We start from the raw sequence: 20720 nt of genomic DNA, 5'->3' as shown, positions 1-20720 counted from the left end.
AGCACAAACAACCTAGTTCCTTAAGCTCCTTGGTTTTTTAACCTTTTCAATAACACGCCATATGTCACTGACTTGAGGACTATTCTTAAATAAGTAACCTAGAAGAAAATTCATTATCATACCATCCACAATCTCTTAGCCTCCCATGTCCCTATTTCTGAACTTTATTTCATTTCCAACAACTTCGTTTCTAATCTTGCTCCTGGATTCCCAATTATAATAAAACAAACACTGATCTCAGGTGGGGAATAAGCATCAGAAACAGATGAACTCATAAGACAAAAATCTTATGTCTCTGTCCTCCTGTTTTCATGCAAATGTCCCCAGTAATTAAATCAGGGAAAGAAAATGTAGCAAAAACATATCAGCCAAATGGTTTCAAAATTTCAAAAGAAGCTGTAAATATGGTCTTTTTTAGAAGATCAGGTTCTAACTAGAGTATGAGAAAGGGTAACAGTTGTTCTGATGAAGCAGTTTTTAAATTCTTGTCAGTGATTTAAAGAGAGATAACTGATGTATGTTGAAGAAGCTGGCAAGATTTTTAAATAGTTCGGACGCTACAGGGAGCATTTTTTTTTCTTAAAGCAATGTACTCAGAAGTGTTGGCAAGATTTTATTTGAACGTAGCAGTGCTTATGTGAGGAAGTTATTTTGAATTACCCTAGTATAAATATGTATGACTTTATTTGTATTGAAAATTTCCTTTGCAAGTGAGTGACTGAGGGACTGTTATATCTCTATTGCTTGGCAAATGATTTCAGTATTTCATTTTGGAAATAAAATACTCAAAACTCGAAAATAATGCCAGACTCCTGTTTATGACCACAGGTGATTTTTGTGCCTACGTTAATACCTTTTAACTCCTATTTGCCACGTGGCACAAATGGCATCTGTTGTCTTACGTCTGGCTTTTTTTATACAGTATTCATGCATGCAAGCATTCATTCATTCGGCAGACATTATTCAGAACCTCTCAGCCACCAAGCTCTATGCTAGGCACAAGGCAGACAGCAATAGTATTGAACTGGCCTTCCTTATAATATTTCACGTAAGCATTCTGTTACCTCTGGGCAGTTTTCTGCAATATAGTGGAAATTTCTAATCTTAGCATCATAGCTTATTATTTAAAAAGCTAAGCCTGTTGAAGGCTGTGGACAAGGCTAACTTTGAAAGATAGTTTTTCCTCTCAGCAGAGAACACCAAAACAAGGGTAAGAGGAGGTGAGGGCCCTGAGAAATAGGACCAGAAGGGGAAGGAAGAAGAGAGAGGGAAGGGTACTGGAGAAGCAAAGCATTGTAAATAGGGCTCATACTTTTCACCTCTGGACTTTTGAGCAACCAGTTACTGTTCTACGTGAAAATGAAACTCCTGGCAGGAAAATCATCTAGCCCCTGTGCTGATGGAGCCTGTTCGTTTACTTAAAGGAGAAACAAAACACAACCCTACACCTTCTTTGTTTTCCTTCTTCAGCTCTTGTGTGGTATTAGCAGGTGAGGAGATCATTTATTCTCAAGTGCAACTTCACACTTGGCGGCATAAGCAAATCATACTTGTACTAGTCCGGTCCATTTCCTCCTTATGATTTCTTTCCTTTTTCAGAGAAAACCTCTTATTAAATTTTAATATATTTACTTAAAAATCAACCACGAGAAGGCTCATCAAAGCCATTTAAAGAGAAAGACAAATATATACACATAATTCTGCATATGCTCCTTCGTTTATCTGAGGCCACGTGTAAAGCTGATACAGCGGAAGGGAAATAAGCCAGCCTAACTTGATAAAAATGAAGTGTGTGAGTCTAAGTGTCCATGGTCCCCGCCTGCTACCCTCATCTATCCTCGTGCTCATCTCAAGCAGTTACAAGTGTGAAACAGGAGCTCACTTTGCTTCCCTTTAAAGCTTTTTAATGAACGGCAGATTCCACAAAAGACAACAAATATTTACTATATAACAGGCACTGTCTTAGGGGATCGGGAAAGATACATCAGGGGTAGATCATCTTCCTTTTTCAAATAAATTACTATTTAAAGATCCTAAGTGAAGCAACGATTAAAAATTTCCAAGTGATGGGGTGCCTGGGTGGCTCAGTTGGGTAAGCAGCCAATTTTTGATTTGAGCTCAGGTCATTATCTCACCATTTATGAGTTCGAGCCCCATGTCAGGTTCTATGCTGATAGTGCAGAGCCTGCTTGGGATTTTCTCTCTCTGCCTCTCCCCTGCTCCCTCACTCGCTCTCTCTCAAAATAAATAAATGTCAAAAAATTTTCCAAGTGATGGTTTTGCTTCAGTATCATAAAACACATTACTTTGCCCCAAATCCAAAGTTCAAAGTGATTTCAAATTGTAAAACATACTTCACCCAATCCTGAACATTCTCCTCAAGCACACAAGAACCCTCCCTAGTAGAAGTGGAGATCATCTTTACCTAATGACCATGGCAAACTATTGTAAATAACTTTTCAATATCCTATATAAATGCCAGATGATAGTAGGTAATAATACACCTCAGGATCATGCTGATTTCTCTAAACTGAAATTCCAAATACTTATGAGATAGATAAATTAAGCTTATGAAGAATGAGGTTTTAATTTTTCCTTCTTGTTTTGAAAGGCCAAGAATTTTCTGTGAACATTCAGTTTTGTTCTGTCCCTCTTGTCTAGAAGGGTACTAGCCATGCGCCAAGAACAATAGAAATACCAGCTTCCCTCAACCCAGAAAAAATACCCCTTTGCCACAGGAGCCATACTTACAGTTCCACAATGGCCAAGGAAAAACCTAATAGGAACAGATTGTGTGTGCGTGTGTATGTGTGTGTGTGTGTGTGTGTGTGTGTGTGTGTGTGTGGCAAAGTCAGTTCCAGAGAGAGAGAAAGAAGCCTGGTTTGCACAGTAGTAGAACCACTAGAACAATATGCTCCGTCCCTGTGTCCACGGCCCAGTCCTCCCTTGACGCCCTCCTTTCTAGGGCATGGGGTAGAAAAGTCACATACACAGTAGATCATGCCAGGGCCTGCTGACACAACCCTACTCCCAGATTTACGGGCAGGAGAGTGAAGCAATGTCTGTGCTACATACGTAGTCTTACTTTTATTTTCATTTTTTTAGGTAGATGTTTCAGCACTTGACTGGGGGGGATGGGAAGAAGATATTGCAGGAAAATTTCTCAGTGCTATTACATCCCTTCTACCCACTCCGCAATCCCTTCAATCTTCTGAAGTTTGGGTGAGGGTCAGTGAAGAGCTATGGACGGTGTTAAGAGCCTCTTCTTTTTACCTAGCACAAATAGGATCTCTGATACTTCCTGGCCATGCTAAGCTGGCTACAAGACTACTTCCTCCCATGCCAGGTCATACGGAGAGAATGAGGTGGGAAAATATTTTTCCTTACAATGACAAATGGCCATGTGAAAAATGGAGTCTCAGGGGCTAGTATCGTGATGTTTATTATCATGAACACCTGACCTTTCCCACTACAAATTGAGAAATTCCATGGTAGTTTTCTAACTTTGTTATCAGTGAGCATTGATTTCTGTACAATGAAAGAATCAGTTAAATAATTCCTAGTAAATCATAAAATAGTTAAAACAAATAACAATAAAATAATTATAATAATAATTAAGCATATGCTACATCTACTCTACTTTTTTATAACTTAACTTCATGTTTTTCAGGTAATTCATGGGAAAAAACTCCTATGTATTTTTTAAATGTTTGTTTTATTTTGAGAGAGAGAGAGAATGTGTGCACATGTGGGGGAGGGTCAGAGAGAGAGGGAGAGAGAGAATCCCAAGCAGGCTCTGCATTCAGCAGCTCAGCACAGAGCCCAATGTGGGGCTCAAACCCACGACCGCAAGATCGTGACCTGAGCCACTATCAGAAGTCACTCAACAGACTGAGCTACCCAGGAATTCCTATGTATTGATAGGTCCCAGATTTTCCTATGTACTGATATGCCTGTCCTGAATCAGACATTTTACATATACTGTTATTTTTTTTCACCACAACTAGCTTAAATCTAAGTGTTCTTTTGCTCTTTTTATTTTTCTTAATCTCTATGCCCAACGTGAGGCTCGAACTCACAACCCCGAGATCAAGAGTCACGTGCTCTACTGACCAAGCCAGCCAGGTGCCCCTCTTTTGCTCATTTTTAAAATGAGGTTCACAGGGGTTTAATGTCTTGTTCTCAATATATAATTAGTACACAAAATGCATGAAATCAAATCCAATTCATCTAATTTCAACATTTGTATCTTTGCCTTTATAATATGCTATCATTGAGGAGAATATAAAGAAGCTAGTGTCAAATACATTGATGTTCAGTTTGCACTCAACAAGTGACAAAAGAAATTGTACAGAAAATAAAAACTATTCATGATCTTCATCACTGACTTGTCCTGTGCTTGGGCCCAACACTGGGGTCAGGGTGAGCCAGAAGGAACCCACGCATGGGAGCTTTCCCTGAGCTGGGGGTCCTGGAGAGAAGACCGAACTGAACTGTGAAGCAACAGACAACAAAGCTAGAGAAAGCATTTGACCTGAGCGTTTGACTTGAGCCAACGTTGTAACTAGAAAAATGAGCCGAAGCATTAGGTCCAAAAGGCAAAATAAGCCATACGTGGAAACACAAGGACTAACCCACTCATCCAGGAAGATTGGAAGTCGATCATAATGCAGGGCGCAGGGTGGGTGGGCACAAGCGGTTCAGAAGTATATCTCGAAAGGTGAGATGATACTGAGTGAGATGTGCCTGGCCTTGGCCACGAAGGTGGACCTGACACATTCAAAGGTCCACACAGAACCAGACACTTAAATTCTAGAGAAAGTCATCAATTTTCTCTAGGTCACATCTAAAACTGCCAGGCATAGAGAAGCAGGTTTGGGTTTTTTTCCTTAGCTATTACCATTTCATAGTTGTGATTATCATGAAGAAGATCATTTTTGAGAAGAAGGTTTTTACATTTAAGTATCTGAAATAACTCTGAAAAAAAAATCACCCCCGAATAGTACATTAGAACTGAGTAGAGTACAAAGTTTATAACTTTGACCTCTTAACAGAATAAGGACTATTAAAGAAGACCACAAAGCAGTATGAAGCTATTTCCAGGTCACCAGACAATCTGTAGGTACAAACAATTGCTGGTCCCATTTCCCTTCAAAAAGGGAAAAAGTAAAAGGTACAGGTCACTCTGAGCCCCTAGTCTGATGTCCAAATGGCCCTTTTGGTGGCTTTGACCTATGAGGAGCACGGAATGGGTCCTTAGAGACAGGAAACAATTAAGGGACACTTTCAGTGTTTTGAGGAGTCAGAGAAAACAACAACAACAAAAAGCCATCAGTGTTGGGATTAAAAATCGCAATAGTTTTTTTTCCCCTTAACATTTGCATTGATTTTTCAGCTTTTGCATCAAAAAGAAAATCTGGCCTTGTGGATATTTAAGAGGCTAGGGAATTTCATTTTCCATTTAATAAACTGATTTTCTCCCCCACTATAGGTACTTGGAATTAGCACAAACCCCAGGATAACTACAATTCCAAAAGGGAATGTTCAGTTCATTATGAATGGTCTAACAGCAAATAACGGTCTGACAGCCAAATTCCTGGTCTCCAAATTTGTAAGTTTGCCTTTTTTTTTTCCTCACAATTCTTACTCAAGACCGCTTCTGAGCTTTTGCACATTTAACCCTTACACTCAAAGACAGTATTACTCGTGTTACTAAAGAACACGAGAAACGTCAAGTTTATACACTTGGATTAAAAGAAGTCTGATATTTATAACCAAATTATGACCATCTTGAATACAATAAATTAACTGCTGAACTAACATAATAAAGAAATACTGTATTTATTCTCACGTCTGTGGCTACACATCCTTTGAACAGGTCTAAAGAATCATAAACCAGCCATAAATCTTATGATGTTTTCCATTTTATTTCTTCACTTTAATGACATAGTACTCATCTCTCAATAGGAAAATTATGAATGATACTAAAAGTTAAATAGTTGTTTTTGGTAGTCAAGATTAATTTATACTGTCTTTAATTGATCTGTATGTTCCACATTATTTTTTCAATTTTTCATTATAACAATAAAGCTATACCATAATGACGTTTCATGTATTACTTCATTGAATTCTCAATAAAAGCCCTAAGGAATGAACACTATTAATGTACCCACATTGTTGATAAGGAGACAAATTTAGAGAAAATTGCCTGTAATCATACAGGTAATCATCTGCACTGTTAGTATCCAAAATAGATACTTTGAACTTCAACTGACACAGGGATATACAAATTCCAGGGATATATTTGCGTGATCATTTTGAAATAACTTTACACCAGTGCACATACTAATAAATAAAAAAAAAAAAAATGTAAAATTACCTTAAGTACCACGTCTTAATTATTTGTCAACTGCCTCAATGATCCACTTTTGACCTGTATAAATAGACAACCGAGAAGTTCAATGATCAAATCCCAGTATGAAAATATGGTGCATAATTAGTGCACATCTCTGCATTTGGGGAGGACAGCGAATTGATTTTACATAGGGCATTGTTTTTCCTAATTAATTGTAGTTTTGTCACATGTTTGTATGTGATTGCTACATAAGTGATTTACAAATTGTTAAGAAGTTTTATGGATATCTAGAAAGAATAATACAATTCAATGAACTTACACAAATGTTAAAGAGAAATTTTACATTAAAATGTTACTTTGTTTCTTTGTCCTGAGAGAATGAATTCTTTTTAAAAAAAACACAGTTAAAATCAAGCATTAGATATGCAAATATGTGTTCAGATCAGAGATACCAAAATTATTCAAATGATTAATTATTCATCATAAAATGTCAATTAATAATTATGAAGCATAAAAGGCATCTTTCTAATGCATCTTCATTTTTCTTGGCCTAAAAAGGGGCTTAATATACATGTTCAATTGACTTCTAACAAGTTTTAAAAATGCAACAAAGTAAACAAATTGTAAACAAGTGCAAACTCTGAATTTTAATAAGTGAACAACAAATGTGCTCAAAATGAACAAAAAGCAAAAAAAAAAAAAATAAATAAGGAAAACAAAAAACATAGCCACATTCATGACCTACACGGCCCCATGCTCACTCACCTGCCAGGGAAGGGGTCAACCTGGCCAAGAAACCAACCCAACAACTCAAGTTGTGAATGTGTTTAGCAAGTACAAAATAAACATGATGTTTCTCTCCGAAGTGGAGAGAGGAGAGTGGGGAGGAGAGTGCCTTGGGAATTTTTTTACACTTTGTGAATAGACATTAAAAGATAAAGCACAGTTTAAGTTTCCTTAAATTACCTATTATAACTCCTAAAGTCCATTAAGCACTGCTAAAATATCACTGTAAATGAAAATTTTTCACAGTTTTAATTGTCAATAATTTCCCTGTGTCAACTATTTTATTAATTTTTCCAGGAAGGTTATATCTTTTAAAAAGTCAGTTTGAGCTGATACAATTCAGAATAAGAAACCATTTGATTACTAAGCTACTGATTTATATTTATGATTATGATTATGATTTATTTAGCACTGACACCTGGTGAACTTGATGACCCAGGGAGTTATTTTAGTTAAGGCGTCCCTGACCTCCCGCTGGTAGATTAATTACATATTAAACACTGTGTTTTCAAAACTAAATGATAAATCTGGACCCTTAAAGGAGGCACAAAAGAATCAGAGCGAGAGAGGAGGGGATGCTAAGAAACAAAACAAGAGATGGCAAAAGGAAGATAATCAGATAAAAAGAAAAGAGAACGTAGGAAATGCATTTGGGAAAGAATTTCAAGAAAATAAGGATAAAGGGCTGGGAGGGCTGACAGGAGGGCAAGAAGGAGGGAGGAAAGGAAGGGTTTTGGGTTTTTAATTCCCTGGCGAGGCTGCTGGCGTCCGCGCCCTTAACGCCACAGCCTTCCAAGTTGAGGCGAAAGCCACCTCCTCGGGCCTGCGTCGCATCCAACTTACTCCAAGTTTTCTGGTGACTCCTACAGGGCCCCTTTCCGTCCCCGCCCCCCCCCCCCCCCTTAGAGAGATTGACAGTCGCGTGGAGGAGGCTTTTCCAGGCACAGCCTTTCTCATGGTAATCAGCCCCCAGCATCACCTCCCGGCTGCGGCCGCTCCCGCTCCTTGCGCAGCTCGCGGACCCCGGGGACCGGAAACGGGGCGGCGGGCGGGGAGCAAGCTAGCTAGCGACCCAGGTCAGCTGACCCGGCGGCGGGGCGGGGGTCGCGGGGTTCGCGGGCGGGGACAGGTCCGGGGGAGGGCGGGCGGGGACCGACCCTCCCCTCCCCCCCACGTGCTCCTCTGCCCGTTCGGCGGGGCCTTACCCTGAGATCAAATGGAGGGACCGAAGCTGGGGGCGTGGGGGACCGAGCGCGCCGAGAATTGGGGGCGACAATCAGACCTGTTTTGCATCAATAAATTAAGACGCTCATTTGAGTCCTGAAGTTTGCTGGCTCCTGTCAGTGGAGACGTTGGCAAAAGCACTGAAGCCGAGATTCAGCCTTAACTTCAAAAAATAAAGGAAAATAAAATAAAAAGAACCCCCTCAGCTGGCCGCCCTGCTGGGGCCAGGTGACGTGCGTGATTCCATAGCCCGCGGGCCTCACAGCAGGAACGTTAGGGTCGGTCTGAGGTTCTCTGGTCCTTGATTTTGTTGAAAAGGGTTTCTCTGAGAGATGCTCCTGATTTTTTTTTTTTTTAATAGATTTTCCCCTCCTATCCTAGGCTCAACTCCGAATGGATTGGATTGCAAGTTTGCACGTGAGAAAACCGTTTGGCTTGGCTTGGACCCCTGCCGCCCCCCCCCACCCCCTCCACACACACCCCAATCCAGGGGTCTCCTTTATCACCCTTTGCTTGCAACTCTAAAAGAAGTTGCCCACCTCCTGCGTAACAACCCAGGGTTGAAATAATTCCTCTAGATGAAAGATCAATTCCGTTTTCAAAACGAGAATAGTTTCCTTTTTTTAAATTTTCTCCACATGGTACAAAATAAACAGAATTTGCTTTAAAAAAAAAAAAAATCATTAGTTGTGGCCAAATTCGAATTCCTTCTACAGCCTGTGTGTTCAAGGGCAGAAACATTGTATCTCTTTGGGCTTCTGGGCCGGCAAGCGGAGCTGAGGGCTTGGGGGGTTGGGGGGGGGGGATCTGCTGTGAAAGTTGAGGAAATTGACAGACTGTGAGGTGAAGAGGGGGACCGTCACCAGGTCCTGGCTGAAGGAAATTGGAAAACAAAAGTGCATCTTCTTACCCTGACTGGGTGGAGGGAATCCTGAGGGAGGCAGTTTATTTTACTCAAAGAAACCCTAAAGAATTGTTTTTCCTCCCTCCAGTGTCGATTGCAATATTATTTCATATTTACATGTATCTGTTGTTTTAATCCCCTTCGTCTGCGCTAATCTCGAAATGGATTATTAATGGGGAAGAAAGATCGGGAAGGAACGATTCATTTGCAGGACTTGTTTTGCTGTGTGAGGAGACGAAAGCACCAGTCCTCTCTCGACTTTTCCCTGCGCCCAGCCCTCCTGCATCCCGCTGATCCCACGATCACCATTGTCCCCGACCTGGCCTTCGGACTCAGGGAGTGTTCGGAACAAATTTATATTCGGCTTCCTCCCGTCTCCCCGCCAGTGCGTCGGTGGGAACTCTCGGTCAAATGAGGAGGGGAGTGCCAGGGGCGTGCCAGGCAGGGGCGGGGGGCAACCTGCCCGCGCGCTCACCCCTCGCAGAGACCCTTCCCTTGCCCTCATCCCAACATACACCTTAATGGGAACCTGAAAGATTGCTTTTTTACCCCAAACCAAATACTTGAAAGTCGGAACTCCCAGTGCTAAGTGTTGGGGCTGCCTCCTGCCACTTGAACAATTACTGAGCCCACAGTAATCAGATGATTAGGTGTTTTTAATGGAAATACTTCAGTCTTTTTTTTTTTTTTAAGTCAGATCCTAAGTAACCTGACACTAATATACATAATAAAGACAAGTGATTTGTTAGCCCTTCTCTGAGATCCTTTGACCTGAGGTTTTTTCCTGTGACTGTGTGTCTGAGACTGTAACCCTCCAAGGACTACCTGGGCTCCAGTAGTGGGGTCTTGCCTGGAATCACTCCTTTGCAGTGGGATCCTTCTTCCACGGGAATGGGAGAGGAGAGGCTGAAGAGCAAACTTCTAGAGAAAGCTGGATTCCATTTTTTTTTTTTTAATAAAAAGGAGGGGGAAGTGGGAAGAGGAAGAAAAAAAGACATTAATAATACAGCTAAATCTCAGGGGAGGAACTTGATAAGTCAGACATATATTTAATATAAATATGTACTATTAAAAGCAATGTAAAACTAAAATTTTAAATATCTCTAACCCATATTGGAAATCATTAATTTTCTTTTTTTACAATTAACTTTTAGAATGATGATCTTGAATGCTCCTCTTCTGTAGGTAAATTATCTGTAATGGTGTGGGGGAGAAAATTAATTTACGTAGCTATTCTCATTGTAATAAAGAATCAAGTTAAGAAAGAGATGAATCTGTAAACAACTGTGAAATTTTACTTTTTTTCATCTTAAAGTAAGAAGTGGCTGTGGTCATGCTAGATGGTTATTTCCCTCCCCCCAAATATGCAAAATAGAAAGACTTGCACCTCTGGGACTATGGATGTGGCAACCCAAGTGGTGGCTTTTCCCTCCTCTGCGTGCAATTGCAAGTGACTCCTGCATTCAAAGTCTTGCTTTAGGCACACATTCAAAGCACAATTCAAAGCAGTTTATCTTAATATAAGTAAAAGTCTAGTGTTGGATCAGGGTATTATTTGTTTCAGATTTCGTCAGACTGAAAACAGAGGGCTGTGACACTGAACAATATTAAAGCAGAAAAACTGGTGGTGAGGTGGTTTAATCCTCCTGACACCTCCACCTTTACCTTTGCGAGGAAGTCCAAAGGCTGTTGGGACTGGAAGTTTATTTTGTGCTCTGAGGTTCTCAAGCACTTTCACTCTTAAGAAAAAAAAAAAAAAAAAGTCTCACAGTTCTTTAAGAAATTGAGCCTGAACCATTGGAGGCTAAGAGATTTCTTCCTTTTCCGATAAATGCCTGTGCTCAGCATCCTCAAATTTGGCTGTCTTTATTTACTTCTATATTAGTTCCAATTACGTGCAGTGTAAACCAGCTTTTTGATTAACAAAACAGCAGAGCATTGGTTAAGAACACTTAAACTTCAAAAAAAATTCCCCTGGGAAGTGGGCTCTGAATCGGTTAATAATGTGCAGTACTTGCTAAATTGCTGACTTCCAGATGTGGAAAATATCTTTCTTGTTTAGGACCTATGTAACCTGATTGGATTACGACAGAAGCGTCACGTTGGAAGCTTTTGAGTGATTATTTAATTAACCATACAGTAGAAAGCTGTATTCTCCAGGAAATCCCTTCCATATTTACATAACCAATCCCTTCAGAGCAAAGGTGGAGTCTTTTCTTTTTAATTTTACTTTAATTGCAATATCAGAAAAATATATACTCCAAAACTTAGACCCCATGCCGTTTAATATCATACTCTTCCTTCCCTGCTAAGTCCCTCTATGGCCTTTCTCCTTTTCCTCCTACACACACTCCCTCACTTTGTAGTGAGGTCTCCGTGAGATGTAGACAGACTCAGAGATCAGTCAACCCAGCGCTCTATGTTAATTTACTTAGAGACCCTTTTTAAAAATGCCAAACTACTTTTTACCATTGAGATCCAAGCCAGAAATTCATCATACACACATCCCAGCACACACACCCTAAGATGTAGTTCACATGCAGCTTTTTTTTTTCTGGCTCTGCCATCTAAAAAGAAAATAAAATAAAAGAAAAGAAAAGAAGAAAAAGGGCAAAGAATTTAGTTCCAGAAGACGTGCTGAGAAATCCACACAACTTAATGTGCATCTCAAATCTGGCCATTAGAAATATCTGTATAAGAAGAGGCGATCTGGATTAAGGACCCGGGATCTTTCCCTTTAACTTTCGCCCCTTAGAGTTCTCCAGTTCTGTGAATGGTGTGCACCGTTTTCCGCCCTGTACATTTAGTGATGAGGATAATGATGCCAAAGGCTTGACGGGGGGGGGGGGGGGGGGGGGGCGTGGAGAAGAGAGGGAGGGAGGGAGGGAGGGAGGCGAGAGGGAGGGAGAGAGGAAGGGAGGGAGGTGGAATTTCATTTCTTCCACTAAAGCGTTTGCGGAGACTTCAAGGTATAATCTATCCCAGATCCTTTCCCAGAGAGAAACTTGGCGATCACGTTTTCACATGATGCTCACGCTCAGGGCGCTTCAATTATCCCTCCCCACAAAGATAGGTGGCGCGTGTTTCAGGGTCTCTCCTCTCTCTCCTACAGAAAAGAAAAAGAAAAAAATGTCATTAGAAGAGGCGTAACACGTCAGTCCGTCCCCAGGTTTGTGTTTCCTGGAGTGGCCGAAAGAGATCAGTTCTAACCTGCTCCGCAGGAATAACGGTCCTGCCTCCCGACACTCTTGGCGAGGTTTTGTACAGTTTGCTCCGGGAGCTGTTTCTTCGCTTCCACCTTTTTCTCCCCCACACTTCGCGGCTTCTTCATGCTTTTTCTTCTCACCATTTCTGGCCAAAACTACAAACAAGACTTCGCAGGTAGGTTTTTTTTCCCCTTTTCTCTCTTTTTATTCCCTTTTGGTATGGTCATCCCCCACCCTCCTTTTATGATTTTTCTCCTTTTAAGTGGGGATGTGAGTCTGAAGTGAGAAGGAGTGTCTGTGGGCAGGAATTTCAGGTGGGTTTAGCTCCTTTATGGCAAGCTTTTCCCAAGAGTGACTTCTTTGATTTCTCTGGCTCTCCGGCACTCTCTCTTTCCTTTTCTCTTCTTTTTTCCTCCCCCAAATAATTTGCCCTGTACCTGTCCATTCAGGTAACCAAAGGTGCCTTTTGCTACCCAGCCTAGGAAAAGTTTTATTGAGAACTATATGGTGGAATGAAAACTCTTCAAGGGGAGAGATTCTGCTCTATTTTTGCATCTAGTGCCAATTCATTGTATTCAGCAATTAAAACTTGGCAAATACCTGTGAATAATTACAAAACTTGATCGATACAAACCTACCAAATTCAGGGGCAAGTCTTTCTCTTAGATATGGCAGTGCATCCTCTCCCACCCGAGAAGGCTGTTTTCTAAGCAGAAAGTTGCCTGTTTTTGTCTGCTTAGCGAGTTTCATTTCTTTATTTTATTCTTTGTGTGTGTATGTATGTGAAGTAACACCTCACTTCTGTGATGATAAATAAAGAAGTGAAAGTCCTCATGGAACTCGAGTCGTTTACCAAAGTGTGTGTGTGTTGGGGGGGGGGGGTCACTACAGCTGGGAAGAAAGCTGCTGTCAGGATATCAGAGTTTTAAAATTAAGGATAACTTTTGAAATTGTATTTTAAATGGCAAAGTAATACAGACATGGATTTAGCAGGAGACACATGCACACACATATCCCATTCCATACTTTGGCACTGAAAAGTCGAGAGAGATAACAGAAGTTCCCAGGAACAGTGATGAGCCCGGCTAACATGAATGTGTTTATCTCCCACCTACTTATGTATTTTACATGCTCCCCCTATAATGATGAAGGCAAGATTACTAACTCCAGAGTTAGAAATAACAGGCAAAGATAAAGTTTACAGCACAAATGCCCTCTCTCTCTCTCTCTCTCCCTCTCTCTCTCTCTCTCTCTCTCTCTCACACACACACACACACACACACACATACACACACGCTCATAAAACTAGCAGCTTACTTTATTAAACATGTATTTATATGCAATCGTGTGTAAGTCTCAGCATGAATACAGACAGGCCAGCTGTTTCATCCCAGACACTTGTGTGACCGTTCCCTTATTTCAGGATTTTCCCCAACCATTTCAAATCAATAGAACGCCAAGAAATGACAAAACGTGTCAAACATAAAAGTCACTCCCTATGCCTAGGTTGAATTCAAGGTGCTTTCTAAATCATCCACTTCCCCTTCTCTCTGCCCCCCTCCCCTCTCAGCGAATGTCTGGAAACTGATACTCACTTTCCAGGTTTTCTGCAAAGCTTCTAGCACAGGAGACAATAGGTGCGGGGCGTGGGGACTGAGTGTGCTCGGCAGAGAAAGGGTTAATGGCCCTTGTGTTACAGTTTGCATCTGTTACATCTTTTATAGCCCCTGTTTAAACTAATCCTCGAGGCACAGCATCTTCCCAACCTCCACCGAGTTTTCGGGATTCTCCTCCTCTCCTGCCTGCCTCCGAGGTTCCCCTTCTCCAAGTTTTGACAGTTTCAGCTGAAAAAATGCAGCGCCTCTCTCGATTTTTAGGTACAAAAGTTTCGAAGCCAGAAAGGATACGATCATTTAGTAGAGCTTAAAAGTATTGCCGTAGCGGTTGGACTTTCTCTTTCCTTTCTTGAGGGGATTAAAAAAAATTCTACTGGAACTATTTAAGGGAACCAGTGTGGGGGAGCATGTGTGTGAATGAGGTGGGGGAAAAATACTTAAGTAAATATTGTCAAAGTGGCGGGGGGGGGGGAGGTGGGGGGGTGGGAAGCGACGGTGTCCAAAGAGGCTTATAATTATACTTCTTATTTCGGCGTGAAACGGGAAATCTTAATTTGGGGGCGGGGGACTGGGGGGAGGCAGAGACAGTGCCTCGATAAACTCCAAAAGGGGAGGGGAGGGGGCGCGGGGCGAGTGGGCTTCCTATAATTACTATTATCAATTTGCCCGAGTGTGCTTCATCCGGGGGCTGCTTCGCGTTGTTTGTTTGTTTGTTTCCTCTGGGGAATGGGGTTGTGGGGGGTGGGGGGGTGAGACAAGATGAGAGCGAAAGAAAGCCTCGCCTCACCCCAAGTTCCCGAGCCGGGCTGAGGACTTTTCCGAGGAAAGGGTCCGCCTAGCCCTGAGTCAAGCAGCCTTACTGTACCGCCGTGTGCATTCCCTCATACGGTCAGGAGTTATGACTCATTTTGAAGATGTAATTCTTGTCTCTCTGATCCCCTCGCGGGTGCAACACAGCAAACAGTAACAAACACAAAGCGCCTCGGGGCCAAGGCTGGGGGTGGGGGGCGGGGAGGGGGCCGCCGAAGTTTCGCTTTGGCGTTGGGGGGCGCGGATGGGTGCTCGCCGGGGCCCTGGCCCGGCTCCCCTGGGCGGCCCGCGCGCGTTTCAATGGGCGCGGGCGATGCCCACATTGTCGCTGTGTTTGGTTGCTAGATCGAGCCTGCGTGCTGCCGAAGCAGGGCGCCGAGTCCATGCGAACTGCCATCTGATCCGCTCTTATCAATGAAGCAGCCGATCATGGCGGATGGCCCCCGGTGCAAGAGGCGCAAACAAGCCAATCCCAGGAGGAAAAACGGTAAGAAGCGGCCCGAACCAAACTTTTCCGGGCCACTCCGCGGCTGGAGACCCGGGGAGAAGGCGGGGGAAAGGGAAAGGGAGCCGAGGCGGCGGCGGCGGCGGCTCCCGGGGCTCGCGGGCGAGCCTCTCTCCGTGGCCGGCGCCGCAGCCCGGCGCGCGCGGCGACTGGACCCGGGGAGTTGGGGAAGTGCCGGGCAAAGTGAGCGCGGGGCGCCGGGGGGCTCCGAGCCCCGGGGTCCGGCGGGGGCCCCGCGCCCCCACCCCCGCCGCCCCCTCGTGCCCCCGCCTCCGCCCTCCCTTTGCCTCCGCCTCTCGCTCCGCTGGCGCCCGGTCCGCCGGGTCCCCTGGCCGGGCTGCGGGAGCGTCCGGCGAGGGCAGGGCGGGGGCCCGGGCGCCAGGTCGTGCAGGATCCCGGGGCGGGGGGCGGGGGTGGCGGAGGAACTGCGAGGGCGGGAGAGGGGGCCTGGGGCTGCGCCTCCGCGAGGCTTAAAGTTTCTTGCCGGAGTGTCGCGGCCGCCTCTCCGTACGCCAAGTAACGGTCCGCGGGCAGCGGGGCCCGGCCGGGCGCGCCCCGACCTCGGGTGGGAGGGACCCGGCCGGCCCTGCGCGGGGTCCGGCTGGGTCGGCGCGGGCTCGGGGGTGGGTGGTTCCTCTCCAGCGGGCTCTGGCCCCACGCCGGGGACTGGCGGAGTCGCGGAGAGCAGGGAGACTTTTCTGGGCAGTTTTCTACATGGTCAGGAGGAGCCCGTTATCCAAGCTGAGTCAGGAAGGAGGAAGGAGATGGGGGTGCGAGAGGGACACACCGACCAGAGGTGGGAGATTAAAGGGGTGGCTGTTAATAAAGTCCGTCTTGGAGAAAGGCAAAGAAGGGATGAAGAGAAGGGGGGGGGGGGAGAGAGAGAGAGAGAGAGAAAGAGAGAGAGAGAGAGAGAGAGATCGACCCCCTAGGTATTACCCCCGAACAAAATCGTGGGAATAAAAGAGAAAAGTGATTGGCAAGAGCGCAGAAGGCTCCTGGGGGAGGGGAGAGAGCTGGGGACCGGAGAGGGTGCCGGGGGTAGCTGACAGAGGATACTGAGTTTGAAAAGAAAAAAACTAACCCCCCAAAACAAACAAGCGAACTAGCGCCAGCTCAGACTGGGAAAGGAAACTTCTCGCTCCCTTCGATCTCAGCTTTATCACCCGGCGCGGGGCCGCGCTGACGCTCCGGAGCCGGACGTGGGGACGCGGCGCCAGCCCGGCCTCCGGCCTCCCGCAAACGCAGCCCGCACCTCTCGGGGACTGCCGGGCCCACTTGGAGCAACTTTCCTCTAGAGAGGACAATTGTGCGCGCCCCCGGCCTGCCCCGGAGCTGCGCGGCGCAGGGAGGGGGCGGCCGGGGGCGCAGTGTGGGGTGCTGGAGGGAGAGAAAACACAAAGACGAGAGAATTTTGATTAGAGACAAATGATGCTTCTCTCTCCGTCTCTGCCTCTCTAGGGTGTGTGTGTGTGTGTGTGTGTGTGTGTGTGTGTATCTTTTGCTTGTTGTGGTGGAGGTGTCGAGCCATATGGGGGAGTGATAGAGGAATTTTAGTCAGAAACTGTTCGTTACGTTATCCTGCCTTTTCCCTTTGTGCTGCCTTTGATCTATTTGCTTGGCTTAGTATTACAAAAAAAAAAAAAAAAAAAAAAAAAACAAGTACAATAATATATTCTGAGCTGCTTCCCCAAGATCCAGTTCAGGCTGCCTCTTTTTAAGTCAGTCTCTCCTCTCCCTCTCCCTCTCCCTCTCCCTCTCCCTCTCTCTCTCTCTCTCTCTCTCTCTCTCTCTCTCTCCTTGTCTCTGTCTCTGTCTCTCTCTCTCTCTCTCTCTCTCTCTCTCTCTCTCTTAATTTAATTTTTTTCTTCATTCTGGTATCTGGCATTATTTAAGGTGGTCCTTACACAGGAGACCTCCCCTTCCCCATCTCTGGGTAATTTAGTAGACACTAAAATTATACCTAATGTCCCCCTCTCCTCTCTTGTGTTTCCTCTGTTCCTTTTATTAAATGTTGGTTATTGATTTTCTAAAATCAATGTCTGTTGTGGGGCTTTTTTCCCCCTCTTACAAGTATCTAAAGCACGGTGCTGATCAACTGGATAACAAAAGCTTTGTGTCAAGGAGGCTTTTTTTTTCTTATGTTAAACAGTCATTTTTTTTTTTTTCCTGAGAGAAAAGAGAATGAGATATAAAGCAAGGTTCCCAGAAGTGTTCTTTTGCAGAAGAGACTATTTAGAATGTTTGTTTCTGCTTTCCTGCCTCCTCCCACCCCCTTCGGGATTTTGCCACCGATGACCAGCCTGGCCCGGCAGTGAGGTCAGGCCAGAGCCCAGGTCTGGGGAAACAGAAGGCTCCAGGCTTCCTGGGAACCCTGAAGGGTGGGGGTTGGCAGAGAGGAAGGCCTGCTGGGGGCTTCGCAGGTGAAACAGAGTGCCAGGGAGGTGCTCAGCTGTGGACACTGCAACCATATCCCCTCTGCCCAGCTAGCAACTTGGGAGAAGCCTCAACACTCCGAAATGGAAAGTTGAATTGCAAATTTTGAGGCATTTATCTCAGACCTTGCATACTTACCAGCAAGCCTTCCATTGCTTACAGCTTCTCTAACTTTTACTACCTGTCTCTTTTTCCAAATAATCTGTGTAAAACATGCTGTGAATTAGTTACTTGTCAGTGTTTTTCCTTGGGTTTAATCTGACTGAGCAAAATGCCCTGGTTTAGAGAAGCAGGTAGAAGAGTTTTCTTCCCCCGTTTTCATTTTCTTTCTCATCAAGCACATATCCAATGCCTTTCCCTTTGGGAATTGCCAGGATTTATCTGAACTGAGTGGATTTTTCTTCTTTCCTGGATTCATGGAAAAGATGTCACTTTTGAGCTTGTGTCTTTGCTGATAACACTAAATATGATGATGCTTATCAAAATCATATAGAAATTCCTGGAAAGAAATAATGGCAATACTAATCACAGAAGTAAGAAGCTGCAAGGAAAAAAAAAAAAAAAGATGGTCATCCAGGAAACTAGAATGACACTTTATATAATTTTAATGAAGTCAACAATGTATATATAGACGGAGGCGACAAGAAGAAAAAAACATGTAAAGCAATTGTGTGTGTGTGTGTGTGTGTGTGTGTGTGTGTGTGTGTGTGTGTTTGAAAGGCTGGTCAAGAACGTGAGTTAGAAGACGATGCTGTACACAATTATTAAAAAGCAAAGAAGAAGGAGGCAGTTTGAGGGTAATAAATGTGCAAAGAGAGAAACAAGAATCTAAAATCCAGCCTTCAAGATTCTCAGGCCAGCAAGATGCTTGGCAAAGACAGTGCCAGGGCCAAATTAATCCATAGCTGACAGTCTCCTTTCCCCCACATGGAAAGGATGAAATCTCTTCCCAGAAAATAAGATGTGCAGGAGGAAAGGGGGAGAGGGGTGAGGGGAAGGAGGCAAAAAGCAAGTTGCCGGCAGACAAGAATGTGTGTCAGTTTCAAGAAAGTTCAGTCAGATGATCTTCAGTCGCCTGACTCACTTTGTAACACTTTCACTGAAGCTGGAGAGGAGGGGGGAAACCCAGCCCCCCTTTTCCATCCCCTTGATTATACCCCACTATCTCCACACAGCCTTGGAGACAGAAATGAGTACTTGGAGCGGGAGATGCCCGGCTGTTGCCTACCACTGGCGCGGCCGGGGTTGTAACTTGCAAAGTTTGTTGCTTTAGCCCCTGATTGGGGCTTCGGCTCCTGGGGATGCTCCGGCTTCCCTCCTGCCTCCTGAGGAGCCTGGAAGATGGGCCAGCCTCCCCAGCCCACTGCCTTCCAGCATCAGCCTCTGAGAAATCGCACATACACATGCAGGTTGTGACAAAGATCAAATCTGGAAACTGCTTGCTTCAGAGAAGGGAGTGAAGCCGTCTTTTAAATGAAAACTGAATTAGGAGTGGAGGGGGAAAGGAAATGGAAGAAAGAAGGAAAGAAAGAAAAGTTAAATTTGATTTGTCTTCAAACTTTCAGTTAAAGGGTTGGGGATTGTGTGGGGGAGCGGGGGAGATATTTGCAAATGCCTCTGGTCTCTGATTTCCAGTGGTAAAGACAAGGGATAAAGTTGGATGTTTTCAGGGCTTTGGACCCTAGGGGAGAAGCAATCAGATGAGCAGAAATGATTATCCTTTTTTAAGATAAGCCCTCTCTCCTTACCACTTCCTTAAAGGGAGTGGAGGCGCTGGTGGTGATGCTTAGAGGCAGCGGAGGACGGAGAAGTTGCTTCCGTTTCAGAGATGCTGAAGTAAAAAGGGAAAGAAATGCATGGAGCCCCTTCTCAAGGATGTGGCTCCTGTCTGTCCTCTCCGAGAGGTGAAGTTGGGCTGGGGCTGCCTGGAGTCAGAGCCCCTTAGTACACACTGAGGCAGGGAAGTTTCCCTCGGATTACAATCGCTTCAAACTTGGTTATCTTTGCAAGTGGGGAAATCTTTTGCAAGTAGCTTGCTTCACAGGGTTGATGAGTTTATAGGGAGACTGGTTTTGCTGATTCTCAAAGCACTCAAAGGCAGTTGGTGTGGCAGGTACCAGTACTGAGGGCACTCCAAAGATAGCTATCTCCATCCTTTTCTCTCTGTGGAGATCTCCGTGCAAGTTTCGTCATGCTGCACACACACAAGACTGGGGGCTATGTATCTAGACTGATCTATTTGTTTTATTTCGGTTTGGGAAAACTAAGTCCACTGGGGCAGAAACATGCCTGCTTTCGTAGCAGAGCCACTAGCCTGCTGGCAGCCACAGTGGGACGCTCCACCAGGGGTAAGGGCGGGCTAAGGATTTTAAACTTTACATTGTTCTTCTGTTGCCAAATAAAAATAAATTCATGTCTTCAAGCATTTATTTCCGAATATGATTTGAATAAAGCCAAGATTAAAGTTCCCTGCCAAACTGCTATGTCACATGTATGCGATGCTTCCCTCCTTGGTGGCTTAATTTGCTCAAAGTAAAGAAAATTCCAAGAGGTTCTTGAAGCCCCTAATGCCGTGTTAAGGATATTTCCTTGGGAAAATGTATGTCTACCCTGAAGGTAGGGAAGGACGGTGTGGCCAGCTCTCTAGCAGTGCCGCGTTTATTCTAAGATGTGGGAGATTCTTTTCCCTACAACAGTTTTTGTCATCTGCATTCTTCCAAGGCTTTTAAGGTGCATTTTCTTCTGTGTGAAAGGGAACTCTTTGTCCTTTTCCTCTCCAGCACCGTGGCTTCCCAAGGTAGACACTATTTTGTGCCTGTCACAGAGAGAGGGAGTGCAGGTTTGCAATGCTCACAGACAATTGATTGTCTGCCCTAAT

The 20720-nt window shown here is 44.5% G+C and overlaps 1 protein-coding gene and 2 long non-coding RNA genes across 17 annotated transcripts in view; 2 read left to right on the top strand and 1 right to left on the bottom strand.

The window, feature by feature from the left end:
* LOC123598887 overlaps positions 1-12118 on the bottom strand; it is a 49154-nt gene extending 37036 nt beyond the window's left edge. For 6 of the 10 annotated variants that reach the window (XR_006712850.1, XR_006712844.1, XR_006712849.1 and 3 more), the window contains exons 1-3: positions 8347-8748; positions 6380-6433; positions 1449-1590 (exon numbers count right to left, since the gene is read on the bottom strand). This is a non-coding gene — a long non-coding RNA (uncharacterized LOC123598887). Of the gene's footprint in view, positions 1-1448; positions 1591-6379; positions 6434-8346; positions 8749-10094 lie in introns of those variants that run through there. The other 4 variants (XR_006712852.1, XR_006712851.1, XR_006712853.1 and 1 more) reach the window with 4 other exon arrangements.
* Positions 8115-9982, top strand: LOC123598889. Its single transcript, XR_006712856.1, has 2 exons — positions 8115-8217; positions 8747-9982. It is a non-coding gene; the product is annotated as an uncharacterized LOC123598889 (long non-coding RNA).
* A 423-nt stretch (positions 12119-12541) lies between the features above and the next one.
* The window catches only part of ZEB2 (zinc finger E-box binding homeobox 2), a 130050-nt gene continuing 121871 nt past the window's right edge, over positions 12542-20720 (top strand). For 3 of the 6 annotated variants that reach the window (XM_045479718.1, XM_045479723.1, XM_045479717.1), the window contains exons 1-2: positions 14975-15007; positions 15247-15388. In XM_045479718.1, coding sequence (XP_045335674.1) covers positions 14990-15007; positions 15247-15388 — 160 coding nt within the window. In that variant the 5' untranslated portion in view covers positions 14975-14989. The other 3 variants (XM_045479719.1, XM_045479721.1, XM_045479722.1) reach the window with 3 other exon arrangements.

Source organism: Leopardus geoffroyi, chromosome C1, assembly GCF_018350155.1.
Source record: "Leopardus geoffroyi isolate Oge1 chromosome C1, O.geoffroyi_Oge1_pat1.0, whole genome shotgun sequence".
NCBI classification, from domain to species: Eukaryota; Metazoa; Chordata; class Mammalia; order Carnivora; family Felidae; genus Leopardus; species Leopardus geoffroyi.
This window is presented reverse-complemented; position numbering and strand designations above follow the sequence as displayed.